The 16628-nt window shown below is 47.4% G+C and overlaps 1 protein-coding gene across 1 annotated transcript in view; it reads right to left on the bottom strand.

Moving 5' to 3' along the window:
• The window catches only part of COL15A1 (collagen type XV alpha 1 chain), a 132204-nt gene that overhangs the window by 22505 nt on the left and 93071 nt on the right, over nucleotides 1-16628 (bottom strand). The window contains exons 17-28 of the mRNA XM_030794822.1: nucleotides 14675-14710; nucleotides 14107-14247; nucleotides 13843-13911; nucleotides 13056-13091; nucleotides 12866-12949; nucleotides 10532-10597; nucleotides 8705-8740; nucleotides 6186-6248; nucleotides 3689-3757; nucleotides 3555-3590; nucleotides 501-554; nucleotides 340-399 (exon numbers count right to left, since the gene is read on the bottom strand). Of these exons, the coding sequence (XP_030650682.1) occupies nucleotides 340-399; nucleotides 501-554; nucleotides 3555-3590; nucleotides 3689-3757; nucleotides 6186-6248; nucleotides 8705-8740; nucleotides 10532-10597; nucleotides 12866-12949; nucleotides 13056-13091; nucleotides 13843-13911; nucleotides 14107-14247; nucleotides 14675-14710 (750 nt within the window). The remainder of the gene's footprint in view (nucleotides 1-339; nucleotides 400-500; nucleotides 555-3554; nucleotides 3591-3688; nucleotides 3758-6185; nucleotides 6249-8704; nucleotides 8741-10531; nucleotides 10598-12865; nucleotides 12950-13055; nucleotides 13092-13842; nucleotides 13912-14106; nucleotides 14248-14674; nucleotides 14711-16628) is intronic.

Raw genomic sequence — 16628 nt, forward strand, 5'->3', positions numbered from 1 at the left:
CTGGGACTGTGTAAAGGAGGGGAGAGGTGACACTACCCTAGAGTTAGAGGTCCTGGGATTCGGAACCACATTTTCTGAGCATGACCAGATCCCTTTCTCCCCTACTCCCTCTGGGTCCTACACAAGAAAGTCTATTCTCCACTAAGGTGTTTTAGGTGGCAGGACCCTCCTGAGAGGGAGCTGAAGGACAGGGCTGGGTGGGAGGACTTTTGGCAGTGGCAGTCAAGGAAGAAGAACAATATTCCTGAACATTCAGTCCACAGGCCCTGCTCTGTGGACCCCCCACTCTCTCACCCTCTCTCGACACCAACCTCCGGCTCCATCCCCAGGGTGACTCACCTGCATAATGACCCCTGGATCTCCTTTGGCACCCTTGAGGCCATTCAATCCTGGGCGACCCTGGAACCCACAGCACACGCCTCAGTAAACCCTCTGCCCACAGACCAGCCTGGCCCATGTGTCCTCCCCCTCCAGCCTGTCCAATGAACACTGATACCTACAGGTCGCCCGGGAAGGCCAAATTCTCCTTTATGTCCTGGTGGTCCTTTGGGCCCCTAGAGGCAAAACAAATGTCAGATTAGAAAAGAACAGAAAGTCTGGGTTCAGAGAAATGAGGACTGCAAGCCTGCTTTTGCAGGCAGTGGTGACGATGATCCACTGACAGGAGGAAGGAGGGCAGGGAGCCAGGCAGAAGCCCTTGCCTGCGGCCTCCTTGTCTCCAGCCTCTCCGCTTTCAGCTAGAAGCACCTGCTCAACCCACACCATCCCCTGCTTTCCTACAGGCTCCAACCCACCCCAGACTCTGGACCCAGCCCCTCGCAGTCAGGGTTAACTAAGGAGCAAGAGGTCAGTAGCTCAGGGCTGCAGCTCCCTGGTAGCCAGGCAGTGGGCCAGCCCAGAACGTGGACCTCTGCCCTAGGTCTTATGTCCCAGGGCTTATCGCATCCCCCATTCTGAATAACGCAGCCCTGCCTCGCCCCTCAGGTCAGCCTGGCCTGATAACCCACTCTAGGATTTGGTTCCTTCCTTGCTCTAATCTGCCCCTAGGAACCAGAGTCTTGGTCTGACACCCCAGTCATCCAGCTGAGTTCCAGACCATGGGCCCTATTTCAGTGCTGTCTTTCCAGGACCACAGGCTTCTAGAGCCACTGTTCTGTTGCAACCTTCAGGAATCCTCCTGCCTTCTAGTGTCTGGGATGCAAACTACTTGGTTGACAATACCACTGATGATGTACGTCTTCCTAGAACACATTCTACCCTCGGTCTGTGCCTTTCCAACCCTGTAGCTGGGTCTGCTGTGTCTCCCAGAAGAATGACTGGTTTAAGCCTGGGGCACTCCAAGTCGCTTTTCCTCCTACCATTAACATACATAGCCATGCTCTGAAAAGTGGCAAATAAAAACTGAGTTGAAACAGAGTCAGTACGTAAAGTACCTAGTCTGTATTACTCTTACGGAAAGAAAAGCAAGACAGATGGGGTTGACAGAGCACAGGCCACTTGGTTGGTAGGTTCTAGTGCAACACTTCCTAATATGGTTTGGCTTTGTGTGCCCACCCAAATCTCTTCTTGAATTGTAATTCCATAACCCCCGCATGTCATGGGAGGGACGTGGTGGGAGGTAATTGAATCATGGAGGCAGCTTCCCCCATGCTGTTCTCATAACAGTGAATGAGTTCTCCCTAGAGATGATGGTTTTATAAGTGTCTGGCATTTCCCCTGCTGGCACTTATTCTCTCTCCTGCTGCCCTGTGATGAGATGCCTCCCACCACAATTGTAAGTTTCCTGAGGCCTCCTAGCCATGCGGAACTATGAGTCAATTAAACCCCTTTTCTTTATAAATTATCCAGTCTCGGTATTTCTTCATAGCAGCATGAGAATGGACTAATACACTTCCCAAACATCAATTTGTGTTAAGAATCACCTGGATCTTGTTAAAAATGCAGATCCAGTATGTCTTGGGTGAGGCCTGAGGTTCTATAGTTCTAAGAAGCTCCCAAGTGATGTCAGTGATGCTGGTGCATGGTCTACACTTAGTGTAACAGGACACTAGTGAATTTGAGAAGGAGTTATAAGCTACACTGGTCACTAGGGCCATGGCTAGCCCATACAGCACCTTCATGCAAATTAGAAGAAGGTGCCACTTACTGCCTGTGTTTGGCAAGCTGTGTCCAAGCTGGGCTTCAGTAGGAACCACCGCCATGGCATCTGCAGCAGCCTGCTGGCCCCCACCACTAACTATTTGTATTTTCCACAGTATTGGAGGTTAGTAGGTGGTTAACCAGTAGTTAACATAAGAATCTCTCAGTCTGTCTTAGCTGCCTGATTTTGGGTGTCCACTCTTCCTAACTTCAGGGACCAAAGGCCTCAGAAGGTCTTTTGAAGGATTCACCTCAAAAGTTACAGGCCATTCTTCAAAGATACAAGTCTGTTACAGAAATGTGAGGTCCTTTCTCCCCACACCTGAGATCCAACTTCAACCAAACAAACCTGTATACAATTCTCCAGCCCAAAATGTTTCAAATGTTCAATGTTTCAAATATTCATTAGAGGCGGTGAGGTTCATTTGAGAACAGACTGGACCTAAAGCCTGACAGGCTGGCCTCAAATCCCCACTCTGCCACTTACAAGCTGTGTCACATGGGCAGGTTACTTAACCTCCTTGGGCCTTAGTTTCCTCATCTATAAAATGGGGATTCTGAGAGTCACTTCTTGGGGTTGTGAAGATGAAATGAGATGACCTATGTGAAGCATCAGTACAGTCTGACCCACAGAGAATGTCTACACAGGGAAGTAAGTTTAGGGTTCACCCTTGAGAGAAATGGCGAGAGCTGCTCAGAAGCCCAGATGGGTTATGGATTCCCAGCGCCGTAAGGCCAGAAGGGCCCTAATATCATTTAGTACTAATTCAGTCCCTTCAATGTGCAGATGGGAAAACAGGAGTACAGAGAGAGAAGAGGGCTTGCACAAGGTCTCACAGCAAATGAGTGGCATATTCACAACCAGAATAAAAAATCCCAGAGAGGTTTTGTGGGGTTCCTTTGAGGGTTTCCTGGGAAATTGGTCATCTTTAGCTGGCAAGTTCTGTGATATAACTGCAAGTGTACCTCTCCTTCCTGGACACACAGCTAAACTATATTCTGAGGCCACAAGCATCTGGGTTTGGCTTACGGAATGTGCCAGAAGTGATGTTTATTATCTTCCACAATCTCTTCCCCCTCCCCAACTTCAGCCTGCCAGCTCCTGTGCAACCTTGAATCCACAAGATGGCAGAGTCACAGAATGGAAGCATCCTGGATCCCTGAGTCACTTCTTGGAGGAGAGATGCCAAGCTGAGAACAACCACAGTGGACTTTGCAGGAGCAAGAAATAAGCTGCTATTGTGTTAAATCACTGAAAAGTATTTATTTAATTGTAGTTAGCCTTACCCTAGTATAGGTACATTTTGCCACACCTTTGAATTTTCATAACTGGGACAACTAAATCTAACCAAATCAAAGTATGAAAAATGCTTCAAACTCCAGTCCAAATCCAGCTGAGAGATGCTCTGACTTACCATTGGTCCTGGGGCTCCATGCATTCCAGGTTCACCCTAAAACAGGAAGATATGTACTTGTCACTGTTTGGGACAGAAACAAAGATGCGAAGCTGGGGCACATATGTGCCTGCAGGGTCTGGTGACATAATTACCTTTTTCCCCATCAGCCTTTCTAGAGGAATGTCGCCTGTCAGGATGGCACCCGGCTCTCCCTTCTCACCCTGCAATTCAGAGAACATCTCGAAGTCAGGACTCCTCCTTGCCACCTTGTCTAGAGAGTTTTGTACAGAGACTCCTCCTTGCCACCTTGTACAGAGACCTGCAGCCATAATTTGTTTCTCTTGCCTTCATCCTACTTGAAACTCCACTGCTGCAAAATTACCTCTTGCTAGAGTATTGCAACAGCCTCCTAAATGAATGAATGTTCTCTCAGCCATTCCCTCTATGCACCATCAGAGTTACTGTCCTAAGGCACAGGACAGTCCTGTCTTCCATGCCCCTTCAGGGCTCCCACTGATAACAGATTTGCATCCTCACTCTCAACCCTCCAGGATCCAGCCCCAGTGTGGTCCTGTCTATCTCCTGCCATATGGTGCCCTCAAGGAACCTCTGGCTCCCAACGTGTTTGACAGCTTGCTTTCCTAGCAACTCAATCTGAGATCTGTTCCCACCACGAATACTTATTCTTGTTAAAACACCTGAAATTAGGAAAGAGATGATGGTATAAAAACTAGAGGCCTCTGTCAACATGGAGGCCTTGTGTCTCCATATGCAACGTTGCCTCCAAACTCTAAGCTCCTTTGCAAACACTTACTTAGTTAGGCAAAGCTATCCCAGACGTTGGGAATGAGTGATGGGTAGACTGGTGGCAAGAACACAGGATCCTGCCCCCAATCCTGTCCTCAGCGGAGCCATCTACTATGCTAGAGGCTGCTGAGAAGATGCTTGTCCAGAGAACAAGGCCAGGTGCAGAAACCTTCTATCTGACTCTGAGGCTTTGGCCCTAAACTTCAATGCTGGCCCCTGGGGAGCAGGATTGAGCCACACAGAAGTCTCTCTTCAATGGGGCTGGGAGTAGCTAGGACAGTGGCATCAAAGCAAGCAGAGCAGCCTCTTTCTTCCATCCCCCTATGCCCACACCTGGTATTTAGATCTTACCACTCCACTGGTGAGGAAAGGTAGTCCTGAGCACGCCAGCAGGGAGAAGAAGCAAGCACAAGCATTAGAAGCAGAGTGAGAGAAAGCGCGTTCGCTGCAATGGCCAGAGCAGAACCGCCTGGCTGCCTGGACCAGTCATTCAAGGTGGCAGGAGGTTAGGGCGGGGATGTCACGTCCGTCCCTCTAGATCCAGCTGACCTCACCACATAGGAAACAGAGTGTTTAAACAGAGTGTTTAAAGCAAGAGATGCTCTTGCTTCACTGGGCCTCCTCCCAAGCCTGAGCTGGCCAGCCCTGGTCCATCTCCACAGGCCTGTGGCAGCAAATGCATCCCAAGACACATCCCCATGTGATGCCAAACCTTCACCTGGCATACCAAGCCCTCCATGCCCTGGAGCCCTCTCCTCCTTGGAGACCATTTTATTATAGAATGGTAGGGGGAGAGAAGAATAAGAGGAGCTTAAGTTCCCCCCTCCCACAGAGCACACCCACCCTCCTTGACTCCCCATGGCAGGCTCAGGGGATTGAACAGTGCTCCCACTGGCTTTGCACAGAGCTCCATTCCAGCTGTAAGCATGTGCTCTGTTAGTTCTTCGCATATCTCTTCCTCATCTTATTTCTATATCCCTATGCCTAGCACAGGAAACTGCCTGGCACACCACAGGGGTCAGTGGACGAAAGATGGATGAGTATATACATGGATGGGTGAATACATTAATCTGTTTATGGACGTCACTCTCCCCCTTATCTATAAAACCAACTGGAAAGTTAATTCTAAGAGGCAAACACAAAAGAATACACGCACAACAATAGGTTTGGTACCCTGGGAGTTCTCAGGAAGTGTTCTGTGTGCTAAGTATTTATTCCGTAGATTTTGGACCAAGATTGTCATTCAACTGCAGAATGCTCAACTTATAATTTATAAATAATAACATTTGTTCTAATCATTAATTATACATGCTTTCGTCCAACAAGTGTATTCAGTACCATTTGTATACCAGGCCCCGTATTAGTATTGGAGCTATGGAAAAGAAGCTGGCAGGATGCCTGTCCTCAGGCAGTGCACGTTCTAATGGGGATGCCCAGCAGGTGGTTAGACAAAGCACAGTGTGTGTGAGAACAAAGGAGTGTTGAGTTGAGTTCTTTTTCCAAATTATGGTAAAAATCAATTTCACTACCCACTTCGTACCTTCTCGTCTCATAGAGAACCTGGAGATTAAAAAAGTTAACAGCTGGAAAGTGACTGCCAATAAGTATGGGGTTTCTTTCTGGTATGATGAAAATGTTCTAGAATTACAGAGTGGTTCATGAGGTTGTACAACCTTATGAGCCCACCAAAAATCACTGAATTGTGCAATTTAAAGGGGCGAATTTTATGGTATGTGAATTGTATCTCAAAGAATAAAAAAGTTAATAGCTACTTTCAGCCAGTCCGAAATGTTTAGCAAATTCCAGCGCCCAATCCCACCCAGATACCTGGGCCCCTCTTACCTGTTCTCCTTTTAGTCCTGGAAAGCCAGGTAAACCAGTGTCACCTTTTGGTCCTCTAGGGCCCTGGAAGGAATTGTTATATAGTATTTGGTTGTTTGTTAAGATTAAAATGCATAAACCAATCAGAAATATATTTTTTCTCAACAGTAGAATAGACACTGGCTGGATGGGAATAGCCTGGCACCCCAGCCCATCCCAGCCAGTGTCTATCTCTCTTTTGTTTTATAACGTCTAGTTAGCAGTATTTTTAGTGTTATCATATGATATGTGCCTTTAGAAGATGTAAAAAGTTCAGAAAATCAGCCAGGCTCAGGGGCTCAACAGTAGAATAGTTCCCCCAGGCAGGTGGAAGTCACGATTATCTATGACATTTTCTTAACCTTAAGTGGTCCAGAAATTGCGGTCTGGTAGAAAGAAGATAGCACTGAGTGTTAAGAGGCCTTGAGGCTTCACACTTTTTTGAACATTGGTTTCCTCCAACTGGGCACTACTGATCCAGCCTATTATCTGGGCCTGCTGCCTCTGCTTGCCCCACAGCTCCTCCAGGCCACCCTGCAGCCCGCCTCCTCCACTATCCCCTTCCACGACTCCCACCCCTTCTCTGGCTCCCCACTACCTATGAGATGGGACCCAGGTACCTTAGCCTGGCACCCCAGCCCATCCCAGCCAGGCGTCAACATCTCATCTCCCACACCATCATGCTGACTCCCTTCCTGCAGCCTCTCTGCACTCCTCCATTGCTTCTGCACCAGCACTCATGCCATCCCCCCATAGGAATGCCCACCCACCCCTCTGCAGAGCCAAATCCACACATGTGGCCAGAAGCAACCTATTCTCAACTCCAACAGACACTGAATGCCTGTGACAATGACTCACACAGCCACATCTGCCTCAAAAAGGCATTTCAACACTTTCTTGCTATTTTAACTTTTCACAAGTTCCTGTCTTGTCTGGATGAAAGAGTGAATTACCCATTACAGCAGTGGCTTTCAACTATTTGTTATTATTGTTTAGCAGTGAAACTCTTTTCTTTCCTTTTTTTCCCCCAAATAAAGTCTTAAATGAAAGCCTAATATATACAAATATGTCCAGTGAAGCTTCCCTTATTGAAGGTCAGTGGCCTGGAATGTGCCTATTTGGCCCCCTCCTTACTCCCTGCAGTGGAGGTCCTGGAGGCTCTCCTGCAGAGCCTGGGACTCCCTCAGTAACACAGGGCCACTCATTTAGAGGAAAATGTCCTCTGAAACGTGCCCCAGGTCTTGCAGCAGCCAAGCCAGGGCTGGAGCTTTGGGATTTGGCCTTTTCTTCTGCTAACCAAGAGTCATGGTCAGAGTCATGGTCACAATCATGGTCACAATCATGGTCATGGTTGCCATTCTCTCTTTTGTTTTATAACATCTAGTTAGCAGTATTTTTAGTGTTATCATATGATATGTGCCTTCAGAAGATGTAAAAAGTTCAGAAAATCAGCCAGGCTCAGGGGCTGATGCTTGTAATCCCAGCACTTTGAGAGGCTGAGGCAGATGGATTGCTTGAGCTCAGGAGTTCCAGACCAGCCTGGGCAACATGGTAAAACCCCATATCTATCAAAAATACAAAAATTAGCCAGGCATGGTGGCACATATGCCTGTAGTCCCAGCTACTCGGGAGGCTGAGGTGGGAGGATCACTTGAGCTCAGGGGGCAGAGGTTGCAGTGAGCCACTGCACTCTAGCCTGGATGACCAGAGTGAGGCCCCTTCTTAAAATAAATAAATAAATAAGACGTTCAGAACATTATAAAGAAATAGAAAATGAGGCCACTGATCATTCCGCCATCAAGAACAAATTTCTATTACATTTGTGATACATTTCCTTCATTTATCCAGAAGCAGTGCATGTCACCCGTTGGCATTAGGCCTTTCAGAGCTGCAGTGCTTTGGAGAAATCGACCAGGTCCCACACTGAAGCCAAGCCTTACTTTTAGACAGGCTCAAACTTTTAGACAAAACTAATCTCTTTCTACACGGAAGCATGTTTTCACCTTCCATGGTGAAAGCCCCATGGGGTGCACACAGACGATTAATTATTAGATGTCTATTCCATGGTTCCCTCCTTTGCGCCCCCTCCATCGCCATCATCCTCTCTCTTTAGGGATTTATCTACTTGAAATGCTTGACTCATCCACTTTCATTCATAGCAAGCCAACTGCTGTTTCAGGCTTTGATTGGTCCTGGATAGAGAAAGATGAGTAAGATCCAGCCCTCCACAAGTTGTTCACAGGATGGTCAAGAAAAAAAAGACAAGGGCACAAATAACTGTTATTTAAGGCAGAAAAAGAACCACAGGAGTGGTGACAATAAAGCCTTATGGGACTTAAAGAAGGGGACACTTCCAGGTGGGAGAACCAAGAAAAAGTTAATGAACAAGATGCCACAGGAGCTCAGTCATGCAGAGATGGAGGAAATGCCATTCCAGCTGGAAGGAACAGAATGATCACAGCCACAGGGCACAGATAGAAGAGGGCGAGGGTGGTACTTACTGGAAATCCTGGCAGCCCAGGCAACCCGTCCGGCCCCTGTGACATGCCAAAGACAGAGCACGCTGGATTAGGAACAGCATTTCCAGAGTCAGCAGGACCCCTTCCCTCCCAGCCCCTTCCAAAGGCCTCAGCATGTTCCCACAGCTGGGAAGACGGATTGACACAGCATTAGGGAAGAAGGGGCCCTGTGATGGTCTGGATTTGCCAAGGGGAGGACAGTGACTGGAAAAAAAGCAAGGAAGAGAAAGAAGGGGTGGAGGCATGGTAATGCAGGCAGACAAGGCCCAGGGACTGTGAGGACAGGGATGCCCAATCTCTGGTTTTAGTCCGTCTGTGTTTTGCTTCAGTATCCACCCACCTAATACCCAAAACCTCCAATAGCTTGGGGAAAACAAAGACCTCTCGGGAAGAAACTTTCACTTGTTAGCTGGTTTGCTCTAGGGTTTCATTATTGAGGTATTTTGGATTATTTGTTTTCATAGAAATCAAATGGATGCAGTACAGAGGAGACAGGAAGATGGCTCACAATGAGGTCACTCAGCAGGGGAGAAACCTGGTGCCAGAAGAGTCTGCAGATATTTGCAGGAATCTTGGGGCAGCACTAGATTTTCCCCTGGACCTGGATGAATGGGGTTCAGGGCAACCTCATGGGGATCTGCAGGAGAGGCAGGGACATCGGCATTGCACAGCTGTGAAGGTATAAACCTGTCTCCACAATGACTTGCACAGAGCATCACAGTGTGCTAAGCAGTTCACATCCCTCACTTCTTACAAGTTGCCTCAAAGCCTGGTGAGGTGTCATCAGAGAAGAGAATTAGGGGCTCAGAGTGGTGTGTGGAGAAGATGGGGCTGCAACCCCAAGGCTCCTAAGGCCAGAGCACCTTCCTTTCCCCGCTGCTGACCAGCAGACGCTGGGAGATGCAATGAGGATTTATTCTACAGGCTGTAAGAGGAAGCTTCCCTCGTCTTACGGCCATTGTGCCATGAGTCAACTCTGCCAACTTGCAGAAATAATGTATACTTTGGGTTTTCTTTGTTTGTTTTGAGACAGAGTCTCACTTTGTTACCCAGGCTGGGGTGCAGTGGTGCGATCTTGGCTCACTGCAACCTCCGCCTCCCAGGTTCAAGTGATTCTCGTGCCTCAGCCTCCCGAGTAGCTAGGATTACAGGCACACGCCACCATGCCCAGCTAATTTTTGTATTTTTAGTAGAGACAGGGCTTCAACATGTTGGCCAGGCTGGTTTCAAACTCCTGATCTTGTGATCTGCCTGCCTCAGCCTCCCAAAGTGTTGGGATTACAGGTGTGAGCCACCATATCTGGCCAAAAATAATGTATATTTCTTATATACATTATAGCCCCATTTTAGAGATCTGGAAATTAACACACAGATAATTTCCAGATCTCTAAAATGGGGCTATAAAGACTAGAATGAGTCCATTTCCTCCTCGTGCTCCAGTTTCCCTTGAGCACAAGGAAAGGTGTCTCCAGGCTCTTCCTATTCTGTGAAATAAGATAATGTAAATAAAAGCAGGCCAAAAGTGTGCAACAGATGTCATTTGTTTGTTACTTAGCTTTCTCTGATTTCCATGACACATATTTCTGGTGCACAGGGCTGGAAGCTTCCACTGCTTTGGACACAACTTTCCACATGATCAAATTAATGTGAAAGCAACTTTTCAAAAAATGCAAAGCTTTCTTTCCATTCTACTTTGATATATTCTAGCGCTACGCTTCAGGAACTAAAAGGATTCCAAAGCAACCCGACTTTGTTTCAACAGGGGCGTCTGGGTAAAAGCCACATTCTGGGGCAGCTGTAGATACCAACCGGAGGCCCCACCAGCTCAGGAATGTCCGAGAAATTCATGAATCCATGGGTGATATTGATCAAGGACTGAAAAGAGAAAAATCAGACAATGAGGACAAAGGATGGCATGTGTTCTGCCTTGTTCCTGGCAGCAAAGCTTTAATTAAAGTCACCCAGCATAGCGGAACACCGCAGACACTGAGAACGCCCTCAGCCCACTGCCAAACACAGCTCTCCCTCGCCCTTATAAAACAGCTCTGAGCCGCCTTCGCACTTTCTTCCTTTACTTAATTTTTAAATCACACAATATACGAATGTCTTCTCTTTTTAGAGTTTAAACATATACATATTATATGCACCCACAGAAAGCACAGTGTTGGGGTGTGTGTGTTTGTCCATGTGGTTATTTTACATAAATGGCATCAGGCTGTATTACTCCTCAACTTGCTTTTTTCACTCGGCCATATTGTGTGGAGATCTTTCCATGTGGAATTTTGGAATATGGATATTTTTAGCTTTAAAAGACTGCCAAAGAGCCATCCAAAGGGGCCAATTTACACTTCCACCAGAAGCACATGAGATTACCTTTTTCCCCACACCCTTACACATATTTGATTTTTAAAAATCATGTTGATTTTTTTTTCTTCTAACTTTAGTCATCCTTTTTCCAGTTATTTGGGGCTTGTCTTTCTGTGGTCTACCAGCATGATGTTATTTCTTTCTAAAGGGCCAAGATTTTTCATAATGTGATGTCTTAATATTAAATGGATGCGATCTGGTCCCAGCCCACATTCCAGCCTTCTCTCCAATTTCCATCATTCTCCCCACACGCCCATGTGCATTATCCTCTGCCAGTCAGCTCCCTAGGCCTGGAGCACACCACATTGTCCTACTCTCTGCTTCGGCTCAGGGCGTCCCTGACACTAGAACTTCGGAAGTTCTGTCCTCCATGCCTACCTGTTAAAATCCTTCTCAGCTTTCCAATCCCTGCTCAAAGATACTTCCTCTAGGAAGTCGTCCTTGATTCCTCATATCCCAAACAGTCTTTTCTCCCTTGTTCCCCTCTTTATGTTCCTTTGTCTCTCAGTTACAGCTCTGTTACAGCCCTTCTCCTGACTTCATTGGAGGCTACTTAAAGATAGGAACTCTGTCTTACTTATCTTTATTTTTAATTTTTTAAAATAGAAACTTTTTAATATCAGAGACAGGGTCTCGCTATGTTGCCCAGGCTGGTCTTGAGCTCTTGGGCTCAAGCAATCCTCTTGCATCGGCCTCTCAAAGTGCTGAGATTATAGGTGTGAGCCACTGCGCCTGGCCTTACTTATCTTTACACCCACAGAGCCTAGCATGGACCTGAAACAGAGTGCAGGTCCATGAGTGCTTATGCCAGAGCATTTATTATAGGAATAGAGAATTCAATGACACCCAACATTTCATCCAGCAAACACTGATTAAACCAGCACTATGAGACCAGTGGTGGGGATACAGAGAAGAAAAAAGCCCCAGAGGGCAGGTGGAGGAGTGAGACATGTAAATAGGCCATTGCTGTACCGTGATGGGGGTTTGAAGGATGAAGGTACTGCCTTCCTTGTTGAGGAGAGTTGGGAAGAGGATGCTTTCCTCCATTTGTGTGGACATCTTCCCATGTGGAATTTTGGAGAATGGGTATTTTTAGTTTTAGCTTTAATAGACCATCAAAGAGCCATCTAAAGGGAGCACACAAAGATGTTTCCTGTGACATGAAGGCTGTAATCCTTGGTTTCTCTTAGCTCCTGTACCCCCTCCGTGGTGAGGTGGAGGGACCTTCCTGATGGGCAGTTTGGGAAGCACCAAGGGGCATGCCCAGCTCAGCCGTACTTCCTTCCTTCAGATCTGCCTGCCTCCGGGAAGCACATCTGGCAACCCATGGGCAAGTCCGTCTGATTGGCAGGAACATGTGGCTTTCCCACTGGGTGAAGGCCTTCCACCTAACCTCCATCAGTAATCAAGGTGGTATCTGGGCCTGCCTCCTCATCTTTGGCTTTATTTCTCAATGTGCTCTGCACTTGGCTGGGGAAGGTGTGCACTGCTTATCTGGAGCTTCCTCAAGACCCCAACATCTCTATTGCTCCCAGCCTGTTTTTTCAATTGACCCCAAATGCTGCTAATCAGAAGAGACAAATCTGGAAGCACCACGTGAGAGAACAGTGGAACTGGGGGAGGAACAGATAGTTGCTGGCAGGTGGAAGTTCTAACACCAGGCACTGACTACATGCCTCCTGCATAGCCAGCAGCTTTGAAGTCATGGACAACCTTCTCTTCCCTTTGGCAAAGGTGGAAAATATGTAGACAAGCTCTGACCTGGATGATACTCACACTAGACAAGACCTCGATGCGCCCAGGTGGCCCTCTCGGCCCAGGGGGTCCCACAATACTGGCTCCATCCATCCCCCTTTCTCCCTGGTCAAAGCAGCAAGAAGTGAGAAAAAATTCACTGTACAGGTATAATGCTCCTAGAATCAGGCTGGAAAGCCCTCCCACCCCCACCTTGGCTCTGTGACCTCACCTTGGGTCCCTGGTCTCCTTTCTCTCCTTTGGGACCCTGAAAAAATAAACAAACATAAATATTCTTCTAGTCACTTTGCTCACCTCCATCTAGCCTCTTGTCTCACCATCTCCCCCTAAGTTTTCATGCTTATTTTGTCCCAGGCAATGGGAACCAAGGATAAGCGAAAAATACCCCTTCTGGAGTCAGAAGGAAGCAACACCCCACAGAGTGAGAGAATCAGCAGCCCTCTCCCAGCACTGGGTGAGGGTCCTCTTGACCCTGAATCTGTGCTAGACTGAAGGGCTCAGCTCTGGGTCCCATTTAACAAAGAGAATGAAATCCAGGGGATCGGTCTTCCTGAGAGCCCGTATCACATCGTGGCAGGAGATGGACAACACCTGCCAGGGGCTGGAGGCAGTAGGGAGGGGCACCTGCCAGGAGCACAGGGCTTTGACCTGGGGCAAAGTGTGTGCATTGAATGGGGCAACCAGAGGGAGGAAATAAAGTAGAGATGCTTAGAGGTAAGAGACAGAAGAGGCAGAGGGAGAGAGAGAAATAGATGAAGAGAGATAAAAATGATTTTCAAGTTCTCTTCCCACATCATGTTTTCTGCAAAACTTCTACACTGCTCCTCAAAGACACAAGCTGTAAAGAGCATCTCATTTCCCTATTGCACAGCTGGGGGCTGGAGGCACAGAGAAGGTGAGTTATTGAAAGTGGCAGAGCCGGGATGCAGCCCATAGCTTCCTCACTGTAGTGTGACAGTGTGACAACCCTCATAATGAAGGTTTCAGAGGTGACCTACGATTGCAGCCATTGGTCTGGAGAGTTTGGGTTCATTCAATAGCTGGGTGCTTCCAGAGCCTTCAGTATCCTGGGGAAGGAGCAAGAATGAGAATTTCAGATCCAGTTCCTGGGCATCTACTTGTGCCAGGTGTGGTGTTGGAAGCTGGCGGCTCACAGGGGAATCCACACAGCCTCTGCCCTGAGACCAGGGTTTAGCTAGCTGGTCTTTCCAGTAGCCCTTAGTACACATCATTTTTATAACCACAGAAAAGGGGAAAAGTACCTCAAATCCAAGTCCCATTGTGCATCCAGGGCCTGGGGGCCCAGGGGGTCCAGGAGGCCCTGGGGGTCCCATGACCCCAGGAGGGCCAGCTTGTCCCTTTTTCCCCGGGGGTCCAGGTAAGCCTCTGTTGCCAGGGTCACCCTGTAGGAAAGAGGGCAGGCTGATTATCCAGCCCTGGGTTCACTCATGGAAGGAACAACATGCACGCCTGAATCAGAAAATCACACTTTGAAGTTAATTAGGTTGATGAATTCTCCAATCGGTACCGCTTAATGGTACAGAAACAGCTGTCTTGCTAATTGACATTTCACTTGGAGATAAGCTGATGCACTCATTTGAATGCATTTGGAGGGAGGAGTGAGGAAGGAGAAAACATTGAAGGGTGTTTACTCCCCATCATCCCCAGCTGTTCTGCCTTCTCTGAGCAATTCCTTTGAGATGTGTTCCTCTCTGTTCCACGACATTTATATGTTCAATATTCCAGCCCAGCAGTCCCACTATAGTAAACTCAAAGAAAGGGGAGGAGGGAGAAGAAAGCTCTTTTTTTTTTTTTTTTTTTTTTTTTTACCTTTTCACCAACTGAGCCATTAGGCCCTCTTGCTCCCTGAAAAAAACAAAAACAAAAACAAAAACAAGGACCAATTAATGCATATCTCATTAGGTATGTTCTGAAGACAATGCACAATTATGGACTCTTAGGTAACGGGATATTAAAATAGGACTCATTCTGTCTCAGATTGGTGTCTCCAAACCAAACACATTACAATAGGTGCCAGTCTGTTGGGCAGGTCATGCTGAAAGCTTGTGAAATCCACTTTTCAACCATCAGCTCATCACCTACCTCAAGAGTAAACCAGAGAAGTTAAAGATTAACGAGGGAGAGATCATAGAAGACTTCGCTTGGAGAGCTGCCAGTGGACTGGAGTGGTCCCCTTCCCCACCCTTCCCATGACGGAGGTAGAGGGTACTTCACCCACTCTAAAGTGAGGGAAAGGGCTTCAAGATCTGAAATGTATCTCCTAGACTTCTGGATATATGGGGGATGATGACTGGCTCTCTTGTGGAAAGATCTAAAGACCCAAAGCTGGCTGGAGTAGTCCCCAGAAGACAGAATTGGGGAGGAGTTGCATTAGAGCAGGTTGCATGTCCACGCCCAGTGGGGACCACACTACAGTTTCCTGGGGGGTTAGATGCAGATCTCACAGAAGGGAGTCGGCTGTGAGCTCCAAGCAGAGGAGAGGACCAAAGCAGGCAGGCGGTCAGGAGTGGTCAGCAATGGGGACAGTGGCCTACATCAGAGGACTGTGGTAGGGGGCCCCCAGATGGAGAATCTCTGAGGAAACCACAAATGCACCTGCAAGAGATGAAGTCAGCAATTGCATAGCCACACAGGAGGTCCTGAGAGAGATGCTGATGTACCAGCCATCAAAGACTATGTCCTTCCCCCCGAGTCATTTTTGTTCCTGGGCTATAGTCTCCTCCTTATATCAAATCCATGGAGATGAGAGAATGGATAGTTCTAAAATAGCCATGCTCAAAAATAAGATGGAGAGTCGCATTAGATCCAAAATAGAAATGCCAAAGGGAAAACAGGGAAGTTGAAGACAGGGTCCTCAGCTATCAAGAGAAACCACAGGGAGAAAAGTCTGCTGCGAAGCCGTAATGGAAGTCAGGTGCATGATGTGGCCCCTGGGCCCCAGAAGGGAGACAGGTTGAAATTCTGCAGCAGGCTAGCCATCCAGCCCTGCCCATCTCCCCTCCCCTCCCACCCTCACTCCTGCCAAGGAGAAAATATGGGTACCTTAATTTTAGAAAAACAAGAGTTGTTTATTGGGCCAAAGACATAGGGCAGAGCCCCAGATGACTAGGAAACTCTGTGAGGTCCAAGGGCACCCTACACGCGGAAGATCAGCTGCTGAGGTGCCCTGCCTGATGGCACATCTTATTCCTTCCACCCCCTTCCTGAACCCTGCATGTCTCAGAAGGGGCTACTGCCCACCTCCCAACAGTCTGCACCAACAGAGGCAGAAAACAGACTCAGGCAGGATCCCAGTTTCACAAGTAAACACACAAGAAATAAACACAAACATCTGAGGCAAGGCAATACTTTGAGAAACAACTAAGTCAACTACAGAATTTACATCCAAGGAAATGGAGTTAAGAAAACAATCCAATCAGGACATTGAGTATAAGACACACGTTCTCACAGAGAAAAGGGAGGATAACATAGCCATGAAACAAAGACACGCTATTATGAAATAAAAACAGTGGTTATGATAAAGAACCAATTAGAGATCTTGGAAATTATAAATAGAAAACTGTCAAAATGCAGAACTCTGCAGAAGGACTGCATAACAGAATAGACACACCTGAAGAGAGAATTAATACAGTGATCAGGCTACAGAATTCTCCCAGAAAGCAACACAAGAGGGTAAAAAGACCTAGACAGAATGACAAAGTAGTAAGAGAGATAGAAGCCACAATCAGAAGTTCCAACATCGGTTTAATTGGAGTGGCAGAGA

This window comes from Nomascus leucogenys, chromosome 1a (genome assembly GCF_006542625.1).
Source record: "Nomascus leucogenys isolate Asia chromosome 1a, Asia_NLE_v1, whole genome shotgun sequence".
In the NCBI taxonomy this organism is placed as follows: domain Eukaryota; kingdom Metazoa; phylum Chordata; class Mammalia; order Primates; family Hylobatidae; genus Nomascus; species Nomascus leucogenys.